At 51.0% G+C, this 21,469-nt stretch overlaps 6 protein-coding genes across 6 annotated transcripts; 3 read left to right on the top strand and 3 right to left on the bottom strand.

The window, feature by feature from the left end:
- Nucleotides 1-217: 217 nt before the first annotated feature.
- On the bottom strand, nt 218-1,401 carry TGAM01_v210664 (hypothetical protein; the record flags this gene model as incomplete). The annotated part of the gene is made up of 3 exons (XM_024550844.1): nt 218-995; nt 1,069-1,115; nt 1,318-1,401. The coding sequence occupies 3 exons, from the start codon at nt 1,399-1,401 to the stop codon at nt 218-220; spliced, it is 909 nt and encodes a 302-aa protein (XP_024404416.1).
- Nucleotides 1,402-2,450: 1,049 nt separating this feature from the next.
- Nucleotides 2,451-2,794, top strand: TGAM01_v210663 (mitochondrial import inner membrane translocase subunit TIM13; the record flags this gene model as incomplete). The annotated part of the gene is made up of 2 exons (XM_018810188.1): nt 2,451-2,534; nt 2,627-2,794. 2 exons carry the CDS (start codon nt 2,451-2,453, stop codon nt 2,792-2,794), a joined length of 252 nt encoding a protein of 83 aa, XP_018656621.1.
- Nucleotides 2,795-5,379: 2,585 nt separating this feature from the next.
- Nucleotides 5,380-5,985, top strand: TGAM01_v210662 (hypothetical protein; the record flags this gene model as incomplete). The annotated part of the gene is made up of 1 exon (XM_018810186.1): nt 5,380-5,985. The coding sequence occupies one exon, from the start codon at nt 5,380-5,382 to the stop codon at nt 5,983-5,985; it is 606 nt and encodes a 201-aa protein (XP_018656619.1).
- Nucleotides 5,986-6,257: 272 nt separating this feature from the next.
- Nucleotides 6,258-10,323, bottom strand: TGAM01_v210661 (pre-mRNA-splicing factor RSE1; the record flags this gene model as incomplete). The annotated part of the gene is made up of 4 exons (XM_024550843.1): nt 6,258-6,284; nt 6,367-7,654; nt 7,848-9,912; nt 10,080-10,323. The coding sequence occupies 4 exons, from the start codon at nt 10,321-10,323 to the stop codon at nt 6,258-6,260; spliced, it is 3,624 nt and encodes a 1,207-aa protein (XP_024404415.1).
- Nucleotides 10,324-10,627: 304 nt separating this feature from the next.
- Nucleotides 10,628-16,232, top strand: TGAM01_v210660 (hypothetical protein; the record flags this gene model as incomplete). The annotated part of the gene is made up of 6 exons (XM_024550842.1): nt 10,628-11,450; nt 11,523-12,180; nt 12,244-12,271; nt 12,810-13,250; nt 13,383-14,230; nt 15,773-16,232. The coding sequence occupies 6 exons, from the start codon at nt 10,628-10,630 to the stop codon at nt 16,230-16,232; spliced, it is 3,258 nt and encodes a 1,085-aa protein (XP_024404414.1).
- Nucleotides 16,233-17,681: 1,449 nt separating this feature from the next.
- Nucleotides 17,682-19,476, bottom strand: TGAM01_v210659 (hypothetical protein; the record flags this gene model as incomplete). Its single annotated transcript, XM_018810183.1, has 2 exons — nt 17,682-18,861; nt 18,932-19,476. 2 exons carry the CDS (start codon nt 19,474-19,476, stop codon nt 17,682-17,684), a joined length of 1,725 nt encoding a protein of 574 aa, XP_018656616.1.
- Nucleotides 19,477-21,469: the final 1,993 nt, after the last annotated feature.

Below are 21,469 nucleotides of genomic sequence, written 5' to 3'. Positions count from 1 at the left end.
CCATTGACTGCTTTCTTGCACGGATACTGACGACGTCCTTTCCTGCCCGTCTCTTGATCAACTCGAAGTATATGATTCTTGCCTCTCCTTGATAGGGCCCTCTGCCCGAGTCCAGCTAGATGGCTGAGTTTGCATGTCTCTGCACATCTTTCTCCCTGTACCTAATACGCTCTCCAGCCCATACTTGTGTGTATCGTTCCTCCGACGCATGGCTCGCCTAGAATCTGTGGCTCTTGGTTTTTGACCTGTAAATGGTGAATCCAACGTAACCACCGCCTGCAACGAGGATGAAGAGGATGATCTTGGTGAAGAACCATGTCCAGCTTCCGCCGCTCTGGTTGCTGCTGCTGCTATTGGTCTTGCTGCCCCTGTACGAGTTCTTTTGGGATCCCTTTGAGCCAGGTCCATTAGCCGGGCTGGTGTAGAGATTCTTGGACGAGACGGAGATGATATCGTGGTGGTCGCTCAACTCGCCAGTCTCTGCACTGAATCCGAGGTAGGCAATGTTGGGGATCGCAGGAGGGTTGTCCACCTCGAAACACACCGTCCAGTCGCCGACAGTCTTGTACTGGAGCTCGAGCTTGAGCGTCTTGTCCTGGAAATAAGTCAATCGCATCTTGGTGGGGATGGTCGAGTGACGAAGGCCTCGGGCCGAGCAACCAGCCAGCTCCGTCTCCTTGCCATCGTTGTTCTTGTCGTAGCTCGCCTGTCCGTCGCCAAACATGGCCATGACGTAGGGGAAGACGACACCGGGTCGGTTGTTCTTGTATGTGTCGATAAAGATACCCAAGCCTTCGAATTTATCTGCATGCCCAAAGACGGGACCGATCTGGCCTCGCTGCTTCGTGATCCACATGGCGAAGCCATCGCCGTAGAGCTGATTCTTTCCGTGGATCTTGAATTCAACCTCGACTTCCCAGTTGGTAGCTGTAAGAGGCACTCGTGAAAAGAGCCAGCCGTTTTGTGAAGGTCGATCGGAGGTAAGGCGAATATATCTGTAGCACATTGAGCTTCTAGATCGGAGAATATATGCATATGCATGCGCGTGTATCTCGAAGATGGACGTACGAGTCTGTTCGAATGATGGTATCTCCGCCAAAGTCAAACCATCGGCTCTGCATGTCAGAGTCCAAGTAAGGCTAAAGAGAGGGGGGAAAGAAAACAGTCAGCCTCTATCATCTGCTAATTTGCGACCAGTTCTCCTCTTTTGTTATCGTCTGTTTGCGACTGACTTGTTCGATGGAGTGTGTTTTGAGCTGCGCGAGATTTGTTAGCCCACAACAACATCTGCGCATACCATTCCCGACAGCCACGAACCGTTATGCTTCTGTAGTCATCCTGGGCCGCCGCAGTCCACGCAAACGCCGAGGCGAGCACGGCTGATAGCGAGGAGAGCCGCATCTTGGAGCGATTGTGGCAAGTGATGATCCAATGGTCGGTGTATCAGCGAGTTGGCCAATTGCAGATTGGCAAAAGGTCCAGCGCCGCCTCTCGTCTTCTGCGGCGTGTTGCGTTCTGGCAGTGGCAAGCAGCAAATGTTGGTCCGGTTCACATGGGAGGCTGCTCCATGCTGTAAAAAGGCCACATTCGTGTTAAGCCCGCGACACAGTGCTATTCCTGAAACAGCTAGACGGTGAAGGTACCCGCTCTCACTAGAGCTGACTGCGGGAGCTGACTGCGGGAGCTGCGAGGTACATGGCCTGCATCTATTATTAGGAGCGATGATCTTAAAGCGACTCGTTTATCGATATTTCTATTATAATATTGTATCCTATGCTCAATATGAACAGAAACGTCTCTACGGTGTTTGATTGGTACGTTGTGTCTAATAAATCATTTCGATATCTCTTAGCAGCTCTCTGACTGATGGGGGCTTGAACTACACACTGTGCTGTCTCGACTTATATTGCTAGCATTGTTGAAACACGAGCTTTCCGTGCTGGTATGCGACATGCATAACTACGCTCCAGGGAAAAGAATTGGCATCCGAATTCATTATCTTCTCCTCATACAAGTTACCAATAGGCATGTAATACACTCCATATCTTTGCGATTCGATAGAGGGCCAGATGTCCTTCTGGGGAGGTAGTCACATGCCAAATGTCAGGTGCTCCTCAGACGATCATATACTCACATTATACACAGTTGAGCAGGTGTTTTGGACATATGATTCCTTCCATTAATAGAAATCAAATTGAGATACTGGATTGACTGCTGGAAATGCAAAGTATCTATAAGTGTCGCATTGTTTCCCAAAACTGTAGTTTTGACGCCACACTTCTCACCAACTTAGTAACCATGGATCAGATACCGACGCCACACTCAGCCACAATCATTTTGCAACTCCAAGCCTTCCATCTCCAAAATCTTTCTACCCGTCGACCCGAGCAGTCAAGCGATTCTAATAACAAACCACAAAATCCGAACCCTCCAGCATAATACTCTCCACAATGGATTCCTCTTCCGTCAAGCAGTCTGTCATGAAGCAGGTCCTCGCAGAGGCCAACCTCGCCAATGCCCGAGTCCTCATCGAAGTAGGCACAGCCCCTCCACCTTATACACGAAACCGTGCAATAAGCACATATAATGTAGACGGCCCAGACTAACAACTCCTACTCAATCATAGAAACTCCAGGAAAACTGCTTCGAAAAATGCGTCCCCAAGCCCGGCAGCTCCCTCTCTAGCAGCGAACAGACCTGCATGACTGGCTGCATGGAAAAGTACATGGCGGCTTGGAACCAGGTCAATGCTGCGTACATCAACAGAATACGACAGGAGCAAGGAAACAACTAAACGATATATATCATACGAACGACGAAGGGGGGAAAGGGGCTGTAATTAAAAACTCCAAGTTCGACACGGCAAACGTCATGCCATTTGGACGGCGCATGGGGGGAAACACCATGACTGGGACTATCGACGCCATTGAGCTGGGATTGTGCCTCAATTCAAAACCTTCAGGGCTCTCCCATATGAAATCTTTGTACTACTACCATATATTCTTCAAATTAGACTGGCCTTGGTGCCACGGCGCAGTATCTAGGAACGGGCTTTAGATATAGATATTGGATCATCCACTCGGCCTCTAATCTACATTGACAGACAGAAGAAAGAAAAAAAAAAGTTGATAAATTGTTCATCATTATGTTTGAATTTTGGGTATCTATTTAATTGATTACACATACACATATACATCATCGCTCCGCCGCAGCCTTCTTCTTCTTCTCCTCCTCCGCCGCCCTCTTTCGCGCAAGATATCTCTCCTTGGCACTCGAAATCTCCCCCTCCGTCTTGCGAGTCTTGGCCGCCCTCTCCACCTCTTCCCTCTGCGCCTCGGTTGCCTCCCTCGAGCGCTTCAACGAGGCTTCCAGCTGGTCCGCGAGCATCCGCGACTGTCTTTCCCGCATGGCCTGCTTCCGGCCAATCTGCTGGCCTGACATCTCCTTGCGCTCCCTCTCCGCCGGGCGATCCGCTTCCTCTCGTTGGGCCTCCACCTTCTTCTTCGCGCCGACGTTGAGGCCGCCTTTGAGGAGCTGTCGCTTATCAACGACTTGGCCGTCTTCATTGACGGAGATGGAAGCTCCTTTTTCGTTGAGCTCCTGTGCTGCTTTGGCGAATTCCTTCTCTTTATCAACGTCTGCGTCTCCTTCATTCTTTTCATCGCCTTTCTCGCCGGGATCCCTTTTGGCCATTTCTTCGGCGGCTCGAACCGTCTCGGCATGCCTCTCCTGCTCCTTATCCAGCAATTTCCTGTAAAAAGTCGTCATGCCAGTACCCTCGTTTTTCTTGGCTTCCTCTTCCTCCCTCTTCCGCTCTTCCTCTTCTAACCTTCTGTTCTCCTCTTGCTGCTTCTTATAGGCCTCTGTCACAAACTTTTCCTTGTCGGCAAACTCCTCTCCCTCAGCTTCACGCTCCCGCGCAATCTTCTTCTCTTCGGCAATCAGCTGATCTCGTTTCCGCACATCGGCCGCTCGTAACAGATTCTTCATGTATTTCGGTTTTCGTTCCTCATCCTCTTTTGCAACGTTCTTCTTTGGCTTCATGGAGTCGTATATAGAGTCATATTCGTAGACGCTGGCATCTAGTTCGGTGGCCGCCTCTGCGTTTTTGCGAGATGAGAGTGTGCTGGATAGGTCCCCAAACATGGCGTTTGTTTGGTTTTTCGGTTTGAGTTTTGGAGGTTCAGCTATAGGGCCTTTCTTCGATCTGGGTCCCCTCGTTGAATCTGCTGGTGCCGAGCTGGCAGTTGTAAAATCTTCCAAATCGCCTCCGATTTCTTCCACCTTGGTGCCTTCATCGTCCGAGTCATTATCGTGGTTGTCGAACATGGGTTTTGATCTCGAAGGCATCGGCTTAGATGCGCCAGGCTTTTTCGTCAGGTTCAGTCCGAACGCAAGCTTCGGTTTATCCATCTTTGCGGTAGGAACAAGCTCGTCTTAGAACAATCCAACCAGTTTTCAAAGAGTAGGAGAGCTACAGAAGATTGTCAAGTGGAAATTGAGCTGTAGCAAAAGTCTTGTATATTATTTCAATCACAAGGTGACCCAAAGGGAGGCAGATATGCAGAAGCAGAAGAACAGTAGAAAGCACGGGAAGAGCTACAACACAATACTAGGCGCGCTGACCAAATGCCGAGCACCACGAGCTAAACACGCGCCAGGCGGCCCCCCGCAATCTTTCAGCTAAGTTGGCATTTCTAGAAGGCTCCCGGGTAGTATCATTGTCGCAGCAGTGCTATTAAAGACTCCAGTACAGCGACTCCAGCAGCCTGGCCACCTATCAGTAAGTACCTAGCCACAGACGCCTCCATTACGATCTGATCCAGAGCTGCGCATCTCTGTCTCGCACGCACTAAAATCGAATCCTACCCCGAGCGGCTTAACTAACAGAAAACTCCCATGTGGCGTCCGATAGCTAACAAACAACATGGCAGCCGTCATCTGCCATGACGTGATTGGCCGTGTGCTGCCAGCTCGAGTAGGTAATCCCCCAAAGCGGCGATAAACTGTCCAGCCGCCACCACGATAGGAATATGAACTTGAGACACAAGTCCTCTCATGTTCCCCCGTCACGAGGACAGCATCACAAAGGCACTTCTCTGTTTATATTGTAGTATCTGTCTTCCTACTTTTTGGATATTCTTGCAAGCTGCAAACCATGGAGTTTTGCAGTACTTGCACGGGCAGTCTTGCTCAAGACGATGCACGCGACCGCAGAGTTGAGTGCTGTTACCGAGTTATCTGCGCAAAGTGTATACAGGTTAGCCATCCGTCGTCAGGTAATACGACCACTTGATATCCTCATCAATATTAATACGCGCCCGCCCCTAGAAAAACCCGCGCTTTGCATCGTACTGCCCCTTCTGCCAGGTATCAAACATGCCGTCGCCGTTACCGCAAGGCCTTAGAGATCCTCCATCATACTCGTCGGTTCCAAACTTGGGATACAGATCCATCCCGGCTTCTGCTCCTCCGCCACCGTATATAGCAGATGCGCCGACAACGCCACCCCCCGCCGAGAGCAGCAAGAGCAGCTCCGAACCTGACGAAAAGGCCGTCTCAGACGACACGCTGCATTTTCTAGACCACGAACACGACACCGTACAGTCGCTGTCGCTACGGTACGGCGTGCCTCCTACAGCGCTGCGGCGGCGGAACAACCTCACAAGCGACCACCTTCTGGTCGGTCGAAAGACTGTCTTGATCCCTGGCGAGTTTTATAAAGGCGGCGTCAGTCTGTCTCCTCGGCCCGTCGAGGGCGAAGAGGAGGAGCTGAGAAAGGGTAAGATTCGACGCTTCATGACAGCCTGCAAAGTCTCAGATTATGATTACGCTCTGCTGTATATGGAGCAGGCCGGCTATGATATTGATGTCGCCATCACGGCTTACATGGATGATGAGGATTGGGAGAGAAGCCACCCAAACCGGAGGGATAGCGAGGCGAACAAGGTCCGCAATCGTGGCCTTTTTTGGAGGGGACTATAGTCCCATGGCATTCTTTTGCCTCTTTTTTCTGTTCCTCCTTTTTCGGTTTGGCGTTTTTTCAATGATTTCTTTTCAGAGAAATGGGTTATTAGAATTTCATATTTCATGTAAACGTGCAGAATCTGCACGAGCATCATCTCTTTGGATGCCTTTGCCGAACCCAAACGGCATATATAAGCCCGTATATAACGCCGTCATCCTTTAACCTTGCTTAGCTACACTTATATATATCATCATTTATGCCACAAGAATATTAAAAAATTCCAAACGCTCTAAAATGCAGACCGAGTTCGGATATCCTATTATGCCAAATGTTAGCCTGTGCGTCTTGCCCAAATTTTTTTTTTTTTTTTTTTTTTTTGGATTTCATGTGTTTCTTACCGATATTTTCCGCTCAATTTCGCGGACAGAGCGGTCCAGCTCGGCTGCAATCATTTGCTTCTTATCATTTGGAAGCAGTGTGTATCTCTCACAGAGATCACCATCGATGACGCCTTTCACAGGTGCGTAGTAACTCCGATACATTAAATGGTCTCGGCCGGCCAGTGGAGGATCTTCGGCCCTCAGATGTTGTTCTAAGCTCTGGAAAAAGTCGGTGTCTTCTCGGGTGACAAAAGGAATTAGGACACCAATTGTGCCCATAAGGCCACTCCACAACAGAACATCTTGTCCTCCGACAACAAGGCTCGTTTTAGTAATACTCGTCGGAATGTCCTGGGTGTAAAGGTGGCACATCAGATCCAGGCGATGGGATCGTCCGTGGAGATAGTCTCTCGCATTTAGCAGATGAAGCCCTGCTTGCTCCTCATCGGCCTCTTCACTGGCCTTCTGAGGAGAGCGAACGACAAAGATGTTGCCAAATTTATCTCCTCCAGCCACTGTCTCATAATCTACCATTGTTGAGCAAGTCGTCCACCGAGCAACGGTGTCATCCACGAAAGGAATGAGCTTGTTTGTCGATTGTTTATAGACGACATATGTTATACCTTGCTGCACGTCTCCCACAATGATTCTGTTGCCTTGTGTGCTCAAAGAGTTGATAAGCTGTGGTGCCACTTCAGCTTGGGTCTTCCGCAGCAGTTGTCGCATGCCGAGATCGTATATGCGAAGCGTTTTCCCAATGCCCACCAGCACGCGCCCCTGAAAAGGAATGATGGCCATCGGAGGCTCTTCGACCTTCGTTTTATGAATGAAAACCAAGCCTCTGCCCTCCTGTTCGAACCGGTAGATATGAACATAGGCGTCAGAAAAACTGCGAGGGCTCACGACCATATCTTTACCGGTTCCGACAACAAGGAAGGTTTCGTTATCTTGGCTAGCAAACGTAACAATAGCGAGGCTTACCGCGGCCTCGTTTTCCTCCAAGTCTATCTTTTGTAGAACCTGACCATCTTCAGCTAGAGGATCAACAACGCTAATACATGAAGCCCAGCGTCTGTTGCCTCTGGGATGGCCAAATTCTTCTGGGGAAAGAACTTTAGAGTCTCCATTGACACTTGCTGGGTCAGCGAGCAATTTCGCACAAAGGTCAGGTGATAGGGTATGATTGTCCGCTTCAATTACGTAGAAGAGGGGATGCTCCGGATGCTTCACCATCTTCTTAGGCGTATAGGTCAGGGGGATAGAATTCTGGATCAGTGTGTCTCCAAGCCGATCAACAGAGAAAATGCTAGAAAACATTAGTATCTTGAAATAACGCTTCTAGATGTGCAAATGTAAAAAGATGGAGAATAGATGTCTTTCAGTAGGAACAATTGGAAAAAAATGCGTATTGATGAACCTCATAGCCCATAGGCTTGGATCCCAAATTTTTCATCATCTGACAAGTATGCGAGGGGGAGAAAGCAATCATTGCCACTTACCGTAAGGTCTGTCCTTGAATACCCACGATACCTTCTTCACATTGCTCGCTAGTAAAATTCCAGCCCCATTCCAAGTCAACGTAGCTAAGCGGTGTGACGACAAAGCTCTTGGTGATGGGATCGGCGTATCCGAGCCAAGGCCGAGAGCTAAGACCAAGAACGCACGTCCTTCCTTGGACTGTTACTTGGAACAGTCTCACCTGCTTCGGTCCCAAGAATTTTTGTCTGGTGTCTGTTAATTCGCCAGTAACTTCGTCCAATACTGTGCGTAGGTACACGCCGGAGTAAAGACCGATATGCAGGTAGAGAGTTGAACCGCCGGAAGATGAGTCCTCCATGGATATGATAGCGAGAGAGGTAGGTGCAGCTGTCAGCGCTTGGACTGATTTGTTTTCAAGCGTGGATTCTGGGTCGAGACTCAAGATGCGGACTGTACAATCATCACATCCGACTGCAAGGAACGAGCTTCGCAGTCTGCCCTCGGGGACTTCGCCCAGACTCAAGCAAGTGACTGTCCCAAACATTTCTTTCTTTTCATCATACTCTGCCAAGGAGCCATCATCGTCCATCTCGAAGTAGACAATCTCACCCGAACTCAGAGCAATCGCCACCTGGTGAGCGTTGGTGGAGGCGGCCACAATAGATCGATGCTGGGGGGCATCCCATTGGTTGACCTGTCCATTGCGGATGTGCCTGATACCCTTCGGATGAACTTGAATTAGACCATCGTCACCGAGCAGCTGGGCAGCCAGGGTGGGAACGCTGGTTAGAAACCCAGAGTCGCTGACTTCTTCCACCGTCTCTCCTATACTGAGCACAAGAGTTCCGTTGGTAAAAGAAAGAACGATGTAAGCATCATATTGCTCACTTCGATTCAGCTTCAGCGTCCACACAGCCGATGGAATACCTGGTAGCTCTGAAGATACGATTTCATTAATTTCAAGCCCATGCTTGAGTGTGCGGAATGTGCTACGAGCACCGTTGCCACAAATGGTATAAATCTGAGGAGCGTCCTCGCCGGTCAGGTTGGCAATTTTGCAGTCGAGGAGAGGGTTCATGGAGGGAATGCTCTCGACGAGAACTAGATTTTCCAGTGGCCTGGGATAGAAATAAACAGGGGTATAGGAGGCTTGTGCATCGACTGGAAAGTCGTCGCTGGTAAATTCTAGCTCTTCGTCATCATCTCCCAGTTTTTCAAACTGGTAGAAGGAGAAGTTTCCGAACTGGCTAGCAACATAGAGGAAGCCACTCTTCAAGATGCACAGGCTTGACGCAGCCGGGACTGTGTCAAAGTACTTGATTTTGAGTCGTCTGACCTCTCCTGTGGTATTGCCTTCCTCATCTTCAACCATATCGATTGTGACCTTGAACATGTCGCCATCTTCTGTTTGAAGTAAGAAGAAGAAGGCGCCGGCGCTGCCCTTCAGCTTATGCATAACACCGGAAACAATGGTGCGCTTTCTTGAAGGATCCTCTGTTGCTCCTCGTCGTCGAGGGATCGGAACTCGAAAGGCCTCTTGGTTGGAATGGCGATATGTAATGTTTTCCTCGCCGCAGACCAGGACACCGCTTGGGCCATCGTTACCACCCGGTACCTGGAACAGCAGTGACGCTGTTGAGTCTACAGGCTCAGACCACTTTCTGACGACGTGATTGAGTCCGAGATCAAGCTCATAGTATACAAGCTGTGTTTCCAGCTCTCGCAAAGCTTCCCCAGTAGAATCTTGATCCACTTCGGTGTAGTCTATTTCTAGGGCGGCGAACACCGGATTGGCATATCCGACATCTAATGCCACCATGGAAATGACTAAAACACCAGGCTTGTGGGCTTCGAGAGGCGACGAAATTGTGAGTTCCGCTTGTGAGTTTCGATTGAGCACGTATACGAGCTTGTTCTTCTCTATTGAAGCAATAAGACACGCACGTCCCTTGGGATCACACGCGAGGTATTCTCCAGGAATGACTCTCCGCACACCAGATTTTCCGAAAGTCTCCAGATGCAATCTGCTAAATCGGTTCTCCCTCGGAAGATACTCAATGATAGTGATCCGACCAGAATCAGTGGCTAAGATTAAGTAATCTGCAGCATGAAGATTAGCCCGTTGCTTGAGAAATAGCGTAGCCGCACTCCATTGAGTCGTTTGGGGTTGGCAGGATGCGTTTCAAAGCTTTTTAAAATTTTTACCATCACTATGTGGCCCTCCAAAAACAATCGGAGCTAGGTAAACTCACCCTTATTGCTGCCTGCGAGGCGAAAGGCCGCTAGAGACCTGATGATGCCAAAAATGTCATGAGACAAAAGAGTGATGACCTTGCCCTGCGACGGATCAGGCCGCAACAGAGTCAGCCGTGACCCAGCACCGGTGATGATGAGCTGCTCCTTGGTCCCCGCGAACTGACCCAGGACCGCTTGGACGACATTGGTTGGCGGCTGGATCGTCAGCGAGTAAAGGAACATGTTAGAAGTGGTCGCCATGTTCCCGACTGGGCGCAGTCAAGCCTGCGCGGCTCTACAGAGGCTTGAAGTGCCGATTGAGGAGCTTCAGTCGCGTTGGGAAACGGCTGTTGTGGTCTGGAAAAGTAGTTGGCGGAGCTTTGCTTTAGCTGCTTAAAAGTTTGGGCAGATGGCCGGAAATATGGAGGAACGATAATGCGGCGGTGGTCTGAGAGTGGCCCGAGCTCCTTGCAAATTGCGCGCATCTCGTCTTTTATACTGGCGATGAGAGTTTGACATAGCGGGGGATCTCCGACAACATCAATTAAGTCAATCAGGCGGCACAATGGAGCCGGCTTTGCGTCGGGCGGCTCACAGCCTGTGTGGGCGCTGCTCAGCGTCCCTGCGGAAGCAGGTGATTGCAGGAGCGGCATTGAAGCCATGGGCACCAGCAGCAATTCGCAGTATACACTCTGCCAAGTCATTGGACGCTAACCGTACGGCCTCTGGATCTAAGTTGACGACAACTGCCCGCGAATACTCAAGCTCAGCGTCCGAAGCCTCTACCGGCGAGCGGTCTCCTGCAGCAACGCTTCGTCTGAGCCCAGATGATCTCTTCCACCCTTTTTCCAAGTCGCCAGTTCCCGAATTCCGCCGCCGAGCTGCGTATATGCGACAGAATGCATACTGCCCTCACCCCGATCACAAGCATGCGAGAGTCCCACTCGATTCGTCCACAGTTGGTGATGCTGCTCCTGCCGCTGAAGGAGACATGGCTCCCGCGCATGTGGATTTCGAGTGCCCGGATTGTGGGATTGCGGTTTACTGCAGCAAAGAGCATTGGATGGATGATTATGAGAATCACTTGAAAATCTGCGATACTCTTCGCCAAATCAACGAAGACGACCACGATCTGCGATCTGGCAGAGTATTCCATGAGGGCAACCTCCCAGATCTCCAGATGGAGAACGCTGCGGTCAACATGACAAATTGGGACACGTTCATGTATACTCGAGAGTTTGAGGCAGTGAATTCGGATCGTTCAATGAGGCAAATCACCCGACTTCTCACTTATCCGATTACGGTTGGAAGCGTCCTCCATGAACTGAGCCCCTACAATATCCAGAAAGGGGGCCGCATGACGGTGGAAGGATTGAAGAGCTTTAGCGGTGAGTGGACGAGAAAGAATAGAAGGTGTTGGTCGTTTTAGGCGGAGAGCTAATGTGATCCTGGAATGCTAGCTTTGAGGTATAACTTGCATATTCCGAGATCAGGTCGTGGTGCTGGCGTCAACCAGCTCCGCCCAGAACCGCCGCCAGTGAGATTATTCATTCTCGGTGCACGAGCTGAATCATCTCTGCCTCGGCCTATATGGGTGCAGCTTGCACACTTGTTCCCTGAAGCAAGACTACACCTCATTTTCATTGGACCAGAGAGCATGGCCAACCGAGATGATGAATTCCCCTTGCCTGAACGCACGCCATCGAATCCATTTGGCGCCGTGGTAGAAGACCGAGTGTGGTATAACATGAAAATTAGCACCATCGTGGATTACTATCATACCATCCACAAGACGGGACAGTTTGCGCCGTACGATCCTTACTTTGACTGCTTTGTCCTCTTCCATCCTGGCCTTGGCCACCCTGCTAGCAGCCATGACTGGGAAGAGACTTTGCCTCTACTGCTGGAGACTAAGGTACCCATTATCAGCACGGGATATACGCAAGTCGATATGGAGCGTGATGTGGAGTGGGTCAACAAAAAGTCTGGAGGCGAGTTTGATGTGCTGCTGGAGCCCGGAGAGAACACTTTCCGGAGTCTGCGATGGGATCTCGACGACATGGACCCCCAAGATATCACATGTGGTAATTGGGGCGTTTGGGCTTTCCGAGGAAAGAGGTATGCTTTGACACTGACTGCCTTTCCACCTTTCTACTCCAGGCTGACTGACAACTTTGACAGATATGAGACTACCACGAGGAACCTAGAGGTATAGAGGTGTTCGACGGCTTGGATCTCAGTGAACGCCATGTCATGATGTAAAATTTGTCGACTATGTCGTATAATCTGACGACGATTGTACGGCCGTGTACATGTACTTAAGCATAAAAGCACCTCTCCAATGTATTATATCTAGGAGGCGTTTAAAAGGGAAGAGAGGGTCTAGTGGCATGGAAGAAGCCCCCATCACAGGTGTACTATATAGGCTGTTTGTTCTACACATCTTTTTTGCTCCATGTTCCAACCCAGAGGAATTACAGAAAGCAATACTTTGTATACTTGAATCATCGTGAGTGGTTTTCCGACTGCCCATGGGTAGCTATCTGCGAATGATGCAGTCAGCACGCTAACACGCATCGGCCTGCAGTATCCAGCCCACATCATGTTATGCACGTGCGGGGTTCATGCAGCGCGCACAGTGCTAACCAGACCAAAGCTGCGCCAGACATCGAACTGCATGCATCCCAGAACTGCGACCCAACAGCGACCTAACTCTACTTTGACAACCAGCCTCTGCGGCGATTTAGGAGCATCGCCCTCCTGCGTCTGCCTCTGTCGCTCGCCTGCTCGCGCGCAATGCTCCCGCGACGACGCCTGATTCTCCGGCCATGACCGCCGCCTCCACCGCTTCTGCGCCTCTCGCTCCCGCCAGAGCCCCGACGACACCGCGATCCAAGCATGCCGCCTCCTCTCCGCCTCCCGAGGCCGGTGTGGCAGATCGCCGGAGCAATCGTCCCGGACCGGTCGACCCGCTGTCTGATCGGGCCACGCTGAGCCTCATCCGCCGGACGCTGTGCCCTCAGCAGCTGGGCAACAAGGGCCGAGATGCCCAGCCGCCGATCGAAGAGCTGCTGCCGCCGCTGACGAGTCGCAACGATGTCGATCTGCAGCTGTACGCCTTCCTCGCCATCATCATGCGCGAGTTTGTGCAGAGCTGGTACGGCAAGATTACCACGGATGAGACGTTCGTGCCGGAGATCCTGCACATCATCGCACACTGCACTACGGCACTGGAGCAACGGTTTAGGGAATTGGATATGGAGAGCCTACTCTTGGACGAGATCCCAGAGCTGCTTGATAGACATGCTATAGGCTAGTAGTGTGGCGTTACTCTACATGTTGGATCTGCCACTGACTGGGACGCAGCTCGTCGTGTGGCCTCTCGGGCTGCTCTGCAACCCTCGGTAGAAGCTGATCCCCGAGACGTCTACCACTCCATTTTGCCCCTGCCGTTTCTCTCACCCGTGCCTCGCGAAGATGATGCATCATCTGTGAAGCTACAGAAAGAGAACGAAGCAACGTATCGCCAGCTGCTAGTCCAGGCTGTTCTGGCCATCCTGCTCCCGACTGAAGATTTGGAGAATCCTTGCTTAACGGCACTCGTGGAGCAAATCCTCTCGGAGCTAATCATCGGCAACGTTATCGCTGGCAAAGCATCCCAACCATGGCTTCTCTACGAAGCCATCTGTATCGCCGCAAAGTCGCTGAATGAGCAGAAAGCTAGAGCAAAGACAAGGATCGTGTCCGGAAAAGACCAACCACCACCATCGTTATCGGGCCTTGGCCAAGATGCGGACAGGTCTCCAAAGTGGACGGCCCAAAGGGTCTTTGTGTTGGCTATTCACTTGGGCATCCTCCTGTTCAACGCAGTTAGATTCATGGTTGTCACCTTGGCGGACTCCATATCGCTGCCGCCTCGGACGGCACTTCATCTCGATGAGGAAGCCGCAGATCACGTTGAAAACATCAAGCGGCCATCACCACCAGCGGATACGAACGTCGCTCCGGCTAAAGTACCTGTGCTAGCTTTCAAACTGTGGACTTGTTTTGGAAACTTGATTGAGCTGGAGGAAAGGAAGCCCTGGCTGGGTGGCTTCATATCATTATTACAGACTGCCGCCGTCAACGGGCCATGGCGTATTGCGGGGCTCGATGGTCCCCTCGACAGGTAAGATATGCAATTTCCTTGTTATATTGGTCTAATATCGCGGCTTTATCCCTCTTTCATGTGCCTTTATTCCCTTCCCTCCCTGGCCATTCTTGCATTTCTTTGTCACCTCGCATCTTCTGCAAGTCACTGGACCTCCCTTTCTGGCCGCTCCTAGCCAGTGAGCTCTCGGAACAGGGTTCCTTTTCTGCTGGATTGCGACTCGGCCATGCACCGCATCTCCATCAATGGCACGATGCATGTTGCACGTTGTACACAATCTTGCCTGGGTGACACCCTCGGAGTCTATCTAGTAGATGGGCTCCATGCGACGAGAGGGCTGTTACGACCGGCGCTATTTACCACACCACACCGAGCCTTCTAGATCTGGGCTGCTAGTTTCTCGACTGGCCGGCCAATTGAAGTGCAGGATTCGCTATCTCGTCTCCGATTGCTCGAAATTGATGCGCCGGCCTGGGCCACTGCGAACCGGCCCGTCCATCGAGAAGCCTTCATTACGCGCCGGCTTCAAACAGGGGCCATCAGCTACGAGAGAAAGCGGGTCGCGACCCTGGCCGTCTAGTCTCGCACGACAAAGTGGTGTTGGAAAAAGCTCTTCGTCCGTTCAAGTCACCCGCTCGCCCCGTGCCGCGCCACCTCCAGATGGCCATCTGCTGTCTATTGGACCGGTGTCTTCTCGAGCAGGCAGTATGATGGTGCCTGAGCGCGCCGTTTTTTCTTCAGTCACACGCGAAGGGGAAAAAAAAATGATGTCCATTCCACTTCTCCACCTGGTGGCGCTCCGTGGTTTGGCTAAGGCCACTGACGGGACACATGCCACTCGCGTCTCGTCTGCTTCTTATTGCGGAAGCTGAGATGATCAAAGGGCTCCTTGAAAACTACTCGTCAGAATCGACAGGTTTTCGGCGAGCATGCGCTTATGCAGGACGGTCTCTTCAACTTGTCCGGCCTCGTAACGACCTTCTCCTAGCTTGTCGCATTGCTCGGCCGGCAGGGAACGCGACACATCACTTTTTCCTTGCATTGATATCCATCGGGAGTCTCTTGTCGCACTACGCAGATCCAGCATACACCTTCCCACACGCCGGAGAAGTTCCTTTCCTGCTTTCCCCGCACGCAGCAAGCCTTTCTGTCCTGTCGACCATTCTGGCCTTGACTGCATTACTACCATGGGGAGTCTCCCCCGTCTCCTGATCACATGTATACGCTCATGTTCTGTCACATCTTGACAAACATATACACCCGTACATCGGAATGACAGGAACGAGGGCGAGATGCCCCTAACAGACGCCGCGCCTCTTCACAAGCTAGCTGCCAACAACGGTTCTCAATCTTAACGCCGTTATGCTTTAATCCCCCCCCCTTCCTATCTTTCACTACCCCTCCGTTTTAATCCTCGCCTTTCATCCCCACATCTTGCGGGCGGATCCGATAGAATATCATCTCTCTCTCTCTCTCTCTCCCTCTCTCTCTTAGCCTCGTTTTGCTACTTTACGACGAGAGACTAACTAAGCTAATCAATGGCCCTTTGCTTTCTTGTAGACTCCTCTCGCACCACATTCAATCTCTCTTCGACCCCTCTCATCTACCACCCCTCCTTCGGTCGCTCCGAGGCGCCCTGTTCCCTAACAACAGCCCCGGCTCGTCCAGTCTTGCAGCTCCCCAGTCGGAGGAAGAGCTGCTCGCCCTACGCCGTAGGGCCGCCCGCGCTATACGGGGCCTGCTCCCCACAAGTGTGGCCCGCGTGTACTTTGGCGGTCGGCTTTGGCGCTTGGGCGGGTTACTTGGCTCTGGCGACAATTTCGGACGGTCGTCTGCCGCGGTTGACAGGGAAGATGACGAGAGGGTCGTGGATGAGCTGGCGGGTCTCCTCGACGTTGTTGGAGACGAGTACTGCAACAAACATCTCATGTATAGCGTGCTAGAGCTCGTTCTCGTGAGGCTGATGCCAGAGCTAAGCGAGAAAGGTGTCATGGAGCTATGGGAAGAAAGACTTGGCTAATCACTCATCAAAATAGACCATTTTATTTCTAGTAAACAATAGAGTGTTTAACAAAGCTTTTCTCCTTTCTCTGCATATGTAGGTACTACTACCAGTATGGACATGATAGCAGTAGTAAGGTACGATTTTCCCGTCTGCCCCTCTGTTCTAGGTCCTGTCTAATAGACACGCCTCCACATAGATAGAATCATCCACATGTATGTATCCAGTACATATGTTTGTCGAAATGCGGCCCATCTAAATGAAAGGAAAAGAGGGAATTAAACGGGGGTCTTTTAGTGGCCAGGCCCTAGCATGTTAGATGCCGAAAATTATGCCCTCATATGGATTCCCGCTCTCCAAGGGACCCTCTTCTGATCACAAAGTAGCCTGCTTTTAGTAGGAGAGGTATTACCTAGAAGAGGAGAAGAAAAAAGTACATTTGTTATCCCCCCCCCAAAAAAAAAAAAAAAAAAAAAAAAAGCAAAGAAAAAAAAGAAAAGAAAGTAGTAGCTTGCTTCTCCGTGAGGAGTTTGGTACCAAGTTGACCCTTGTGTAACTTTTTCCTTTTTTTCTTTCTTAATTTGGATTCCCGTTCATATCCTCCTCATAACCCTCAAGTGTAAGACCCATTGCAGAAGCAAAGTAAAGCAGTATAAAATAATAATAATAATAAGATATTTTTTTCCCAAGCACATAAGGAAGTTAAGCGGTGTGAAGCTATAGGAGAGCGAGAACACGTCGTCTCCCGACTAATATTCAGCGGCGCCTTTGGGGAGCCGCGTTATTCATTTTTATGCCTTTGTGTATCGAGTAAAACCAGAAATGCGCAGGAAAAAAACAAAGTATGAACAAAATGCAAGAAAAGACAAAACAATGAAATATCAACACAGCGGCATAAACAGGGGGCGCGCGTGAGCAGCAGGAGTGTCTTTCGTAGCTTGACAGATGCTAGGAAACGAAAATGGGGGGAAAAGAGAAAAGAAAAGAAAGAAAACATTTGTCACACAAGTTGTGGGTATAAACCAGGTGAAAATTTAAAAATGAGTGATATGTGGATGATGAAAAAAATAATGAACCAGTTTTGATGCTGGTGGATCTGTCGCCAGATGAAGTCGCCTTTCTCTTTAGTTATAATCCCATTCCCATCCATCCAAGTACCTTATCCGTTCCTCAGAAGCCACTTCCGTCGCCTGCGATGCGGAAACGGGCGCCTCTTTATTTATTTTGAGATAGGGGTTTGCGATAGCTTGCAACGACCTCATAACCAATATATGTTCTCGCTCAGGAGTAGTAGTGAAAGCTGCGCTCTTCTTCCAGGCTTTACTGCTTGTTTGTTCCAGTGATGCTAAAAGAAATCCGTGACTCCAGTAATATTTTCAAAGCAGAAAAAAACGATTCCATAAAAAGAAAAACGGCAAAGGGGCGAAAGGAGGGTCACAAATGCTGTAGGGGAGCTCTACTTGTCTTTCATGTTTCCACTATCGTAGGCTCCGTCATTGACTGGACTTCTCCGTCGTCGCTCTCGGGGATCCTTGACAGTCCCCCTATAGAAGGACGTGTTGTTTGGTGCTGATGTATTTGTAGTTTTTTTGTAAGTTGAACGATGGTGGCGTATTCGCTTTTATCAAACGGCCCATTTGGTGTCATGTGGTGAAGATAGCTCAGTAGTGTTTCAGCGGCACGTCTAGCGTCCTCTGGTGTTGGGGATGTTGGCGAAGAATCAGCAGTGTTTGATGATACAGAACTAGCGTTTGCAGAGTTGTTGTTTGTTCGAGCGGCAATGCTTGAGTTGCTGCTGCTGCGGCGTAAGGCTGGTGGTGGCGATATCGTGGTATCAAGCGTGAAAGGAGTGCTTCGAAAGTCGTTTGTCGGCGATTCGATTGCTGAAGATGCTGTGACGGCAGAGTGTCGAGGGGTCAGCGGGCCTGTACTTGCGTTTTGATTTAGGCAATCGATATTGAGGGATGGGAAAGTGTTGCTTCTCTTTCCGCGGTGCTGGAAATCAGGGGCTGCAGGTTGTATATGGAGACCGTCTTGGAATGCTCCCGCGTTGGGGTCAGGTGTGAAATGGAAAGCTGCAGTTGGATTAATCGTCTCAGAAAACGAAACAGTCGCGTCTTTCAAGTCGTTTGCTAGTGAAGCTGAGGAATGAGACCCAGCATGTCTGTAGTGGAAGTCGAAATCGTGTCCTTCAGCCTGCAAATCCTCCTCGCTACGGCTAGCAGAAAGAGGCGAGAGCCGATGAGTGGGAGAGACGGGAGAAATTGTATGAGCCGCTTTATCTCCTGGGAAGCGTAGAATAGCTGCAGACATGGTCATACTGTCTGGAATGTTCGTCTCGGATGCTCGACGCATCAGCCGCCCAGCCCCTATTCCGTGCTTTTGCTTGAATTTAAGGAGCCAGTTGCTGTTGATGTTCGTTAAGACTGCTTCTTGGTTGCCGCTGGCCCGAGCAAACAGCCGGGCTTGTTCCATTATGTCGTCATCTTTGACTTCAAAGCCGCGTTGCTGCTGTCGTCGAACATAGTTGCTGAGCGTTCGATCAAAATCAGGGTGCTTTCCTTTCAAACGCTTGAGTGCTGCTCCATCTGGCTCCGGGTCTCGTTTCAGATACTGCTCTTTGTGTCTCAGCACTTTAGATACAGTGCTTGCGTTGAATGTCAGTCGATTATTTTCCGTAGAGGGGAGTGGAATCAGTGATGGCTAGAGGAATCTACCTTCTCTCGACGCCGAATTTAGCGCCAATATCTGCCTGCCGAGTACCTGGGTTTTCTTCATGGTATTGACACATGGCCCGTTTCTGCTCCGCGCTCAAAGTCTTTCTCGCCTTCTCATGATGCACAAGGGGCCTTGGCGGCGGGTCAACCGGAGGCAGACTAGATGCCGGTGCGATGGACAGCGGAGGAGCAGAGTAGCTTCCCGAAGGCGTAGGGTTCGTTAATTGACTCGGCCATTGAGTGTTTAGCATCGGCAGTTGGTGGTGGCCCATGATGGGTGCAGGATGTATCATTTGATGTGTTGTGGGTTGAGACGGAGTTGAGAGAATGGGCGGAGGCATCCTGTTGAGCGATTCGGATGGTAGCCCGTGCGATATATATCCGCCAAACGTGGCGCCATATTCATTCAAAGGGCTGTTTCCATAAGGGCTTTGGCTATAAGGACTGATACTCGCCCAGTGGTCATTGTTATATCCAGTTCCGTTGCTCTGCACCATGGTAGCGTCCTGGTCTGAGCTGGCTGAGCTGTGAGCAGCGGTGTTCATTATATTCCAGAACGGAGCGGCCCAGTCTATCGCTGGGTTTTACTAGCTGCTGAAAAACTGAGCAGGTCAGCACTTAGCAAATAGGCTCTCTCGAGGAAATAGGGATGAGTAGAAAGGCGAACAGAGAGGAGCGGAACAGGTGGGGGTAATATTCATTAAACCGTCAGCGCAGAGACAAAGTCCAAACCTTGTCTTGCGCTGTCATCAACAAGCCGGTGGCCGTGAGTCAGGAAGGAGTATGTATGGGAAGTGTTTGTCGATAGCAAACATGGGACCATACGAACCTCATGGGCAAGATACGCAAAGTAATGGCATAGCCTTTTCCGTAAGAGGAAATGACGCTCTGGAGTAAACGATATGAGGACCAACAACTGCAAATGCCAGAGAAGGGCAAATCGCTGCAACGCAAACCAGTGATGAAAGGCAAGTATGGTGTATAACTGTGCAAGAATTTCGAAAGCAAGGCAAACCAAGGAGTCAAGAGTGAAGTCTTTGTGACAAATTTTCTGAATGAGGGGTGCTCTGCCGGATAATGTATCGCTACTTGGACGGGCTCTGTAGAACGACACCCAGGAGCAAGCAGAAATCACTTGTCAAGGAAAGCCCTGCTTCTCACGTCACTTTAACTACTACTGAACTGTGCAAGACCCGCTGGTGGGCTCTCTTCCGCGCGGTAACGGCCTGGTGAGACAATGACGGGCTTTTCTTCGCCGTTACTCGCTACCGTATGCATTCGTGGGGGTGAAAGTACAGAACTGCGGAGAAGGGGAACGACTCATGTCAGCCCTGAGCAAGAGCAGAAAGTAGCATCTGGCCTGTTCGAAGGGCGGTGATGCATCTCGAATGATAACTCAAGTACCGGCCCCCCAGGCGCGGCTGGCCGTACAGGCAGAAGCTGTTGCACCGCGTGCTCGTCCGTGCGGCAAGCGAGTCCGTACAAGATCTGACAAGCTGCAGCAGGCCGATGCTGTTGGTCCAGGAGACGGCAAGTTCGGTGGTTTGCTGCAGACGAGCAAGTGGCCCGCCCACCAACCAGTGCCAGACCACCAAGCCAGGCTAGACTAGGGTATCCAAGCAGTAGCATCGTCCAGAGGCGTACAAGTTGGCACTTGTGTCCGTCCGTAGCTGTACTCCCTACAAGTACAACAGCTCCCCAGGCCCAAGTACAAGTATCGTCTGCGAAGGAAGCGGAACGTTGGCCGTGGAGACGGGCAAGTATGCAGACGGACGCAGGCGCATGCACGAAGAAGCACTGTGCTAGCAGTAGGTTCAGGGGACCTGATGCAGGGGGGGCCTTGAAGAGGAGGGGGCGTGCGAGTCCGGCGAGGTGATGGGCGCCTCCCTATGCGTGCGAGCCAGCGAGTGAGCGAGAAGCTCTCGTACCTGTAAGTGAGTCTTTGTGTGTGTCAGTCTGGTCTGGCTCTCTCTAGCTTGCTTCTCTGCAGGTCTGGCGCCCATGTTTGCTCCAGTGGACGGAGGGTGGGATTGCATCCCAGAAGGGAATGGGCACCAGAGCCCAGCGTCCGTGTTCTGGATAGGCTAAGATGGGAATGGATCATGGAGATTGGGCATGATAGGGCAAACATTTGACTAACGGGTTGACCAGGGCCGGCATGGCCAGAAGAGGCAGCGTCGGCGGGATCTGGGACTTGACATGGGACTTGACATGGGGCCCGTATGTAGGTACCATACGGGCAGCCCACACGCACTGGCGGTGCATTGATTAATATTGGTTCGTGGGAGGTCTCCTGAGCCTCTGCAATCGAGCGTTGTGCACGCATCATCCATGCTGCTGGCTTGGGAGGCGTAGAGCAGAGCAGAACGGACGCTCTGTGTTGCGCGGCCTGCTGCATGAAGCTATCTAGATGCTGGTTACCTGCCTCGGTGCTCGTACATGCACAGGCAGTGCGACGTCGGGAAAAAGTGTTCCAGCATTCCGTACCTTCCCTCTGTGACGTCGGCGTAGACCGTGACAAACAACATCGGCTGCCAA

The sequence above is a fragment of the Trichoderma gamsii genome (genome assembly GCF_001481775.2).
Source record: "Trichoderma gamsii strain T6085 chromosome Unknown Scaffold_68.2, whole genome shotgun sequence".
NCBI lineage: Eukaryota > Fungi > Ascomycota > Sordariomycetes > Hypocreales > Hypocreaceae > Trichoderma > Trichoderma gamsii.
The sequence above is the reverse complement of the archived record's forward strand: the minus strand, read 5'-3'. Positions and strand labels throughout refer to the sequence as shown.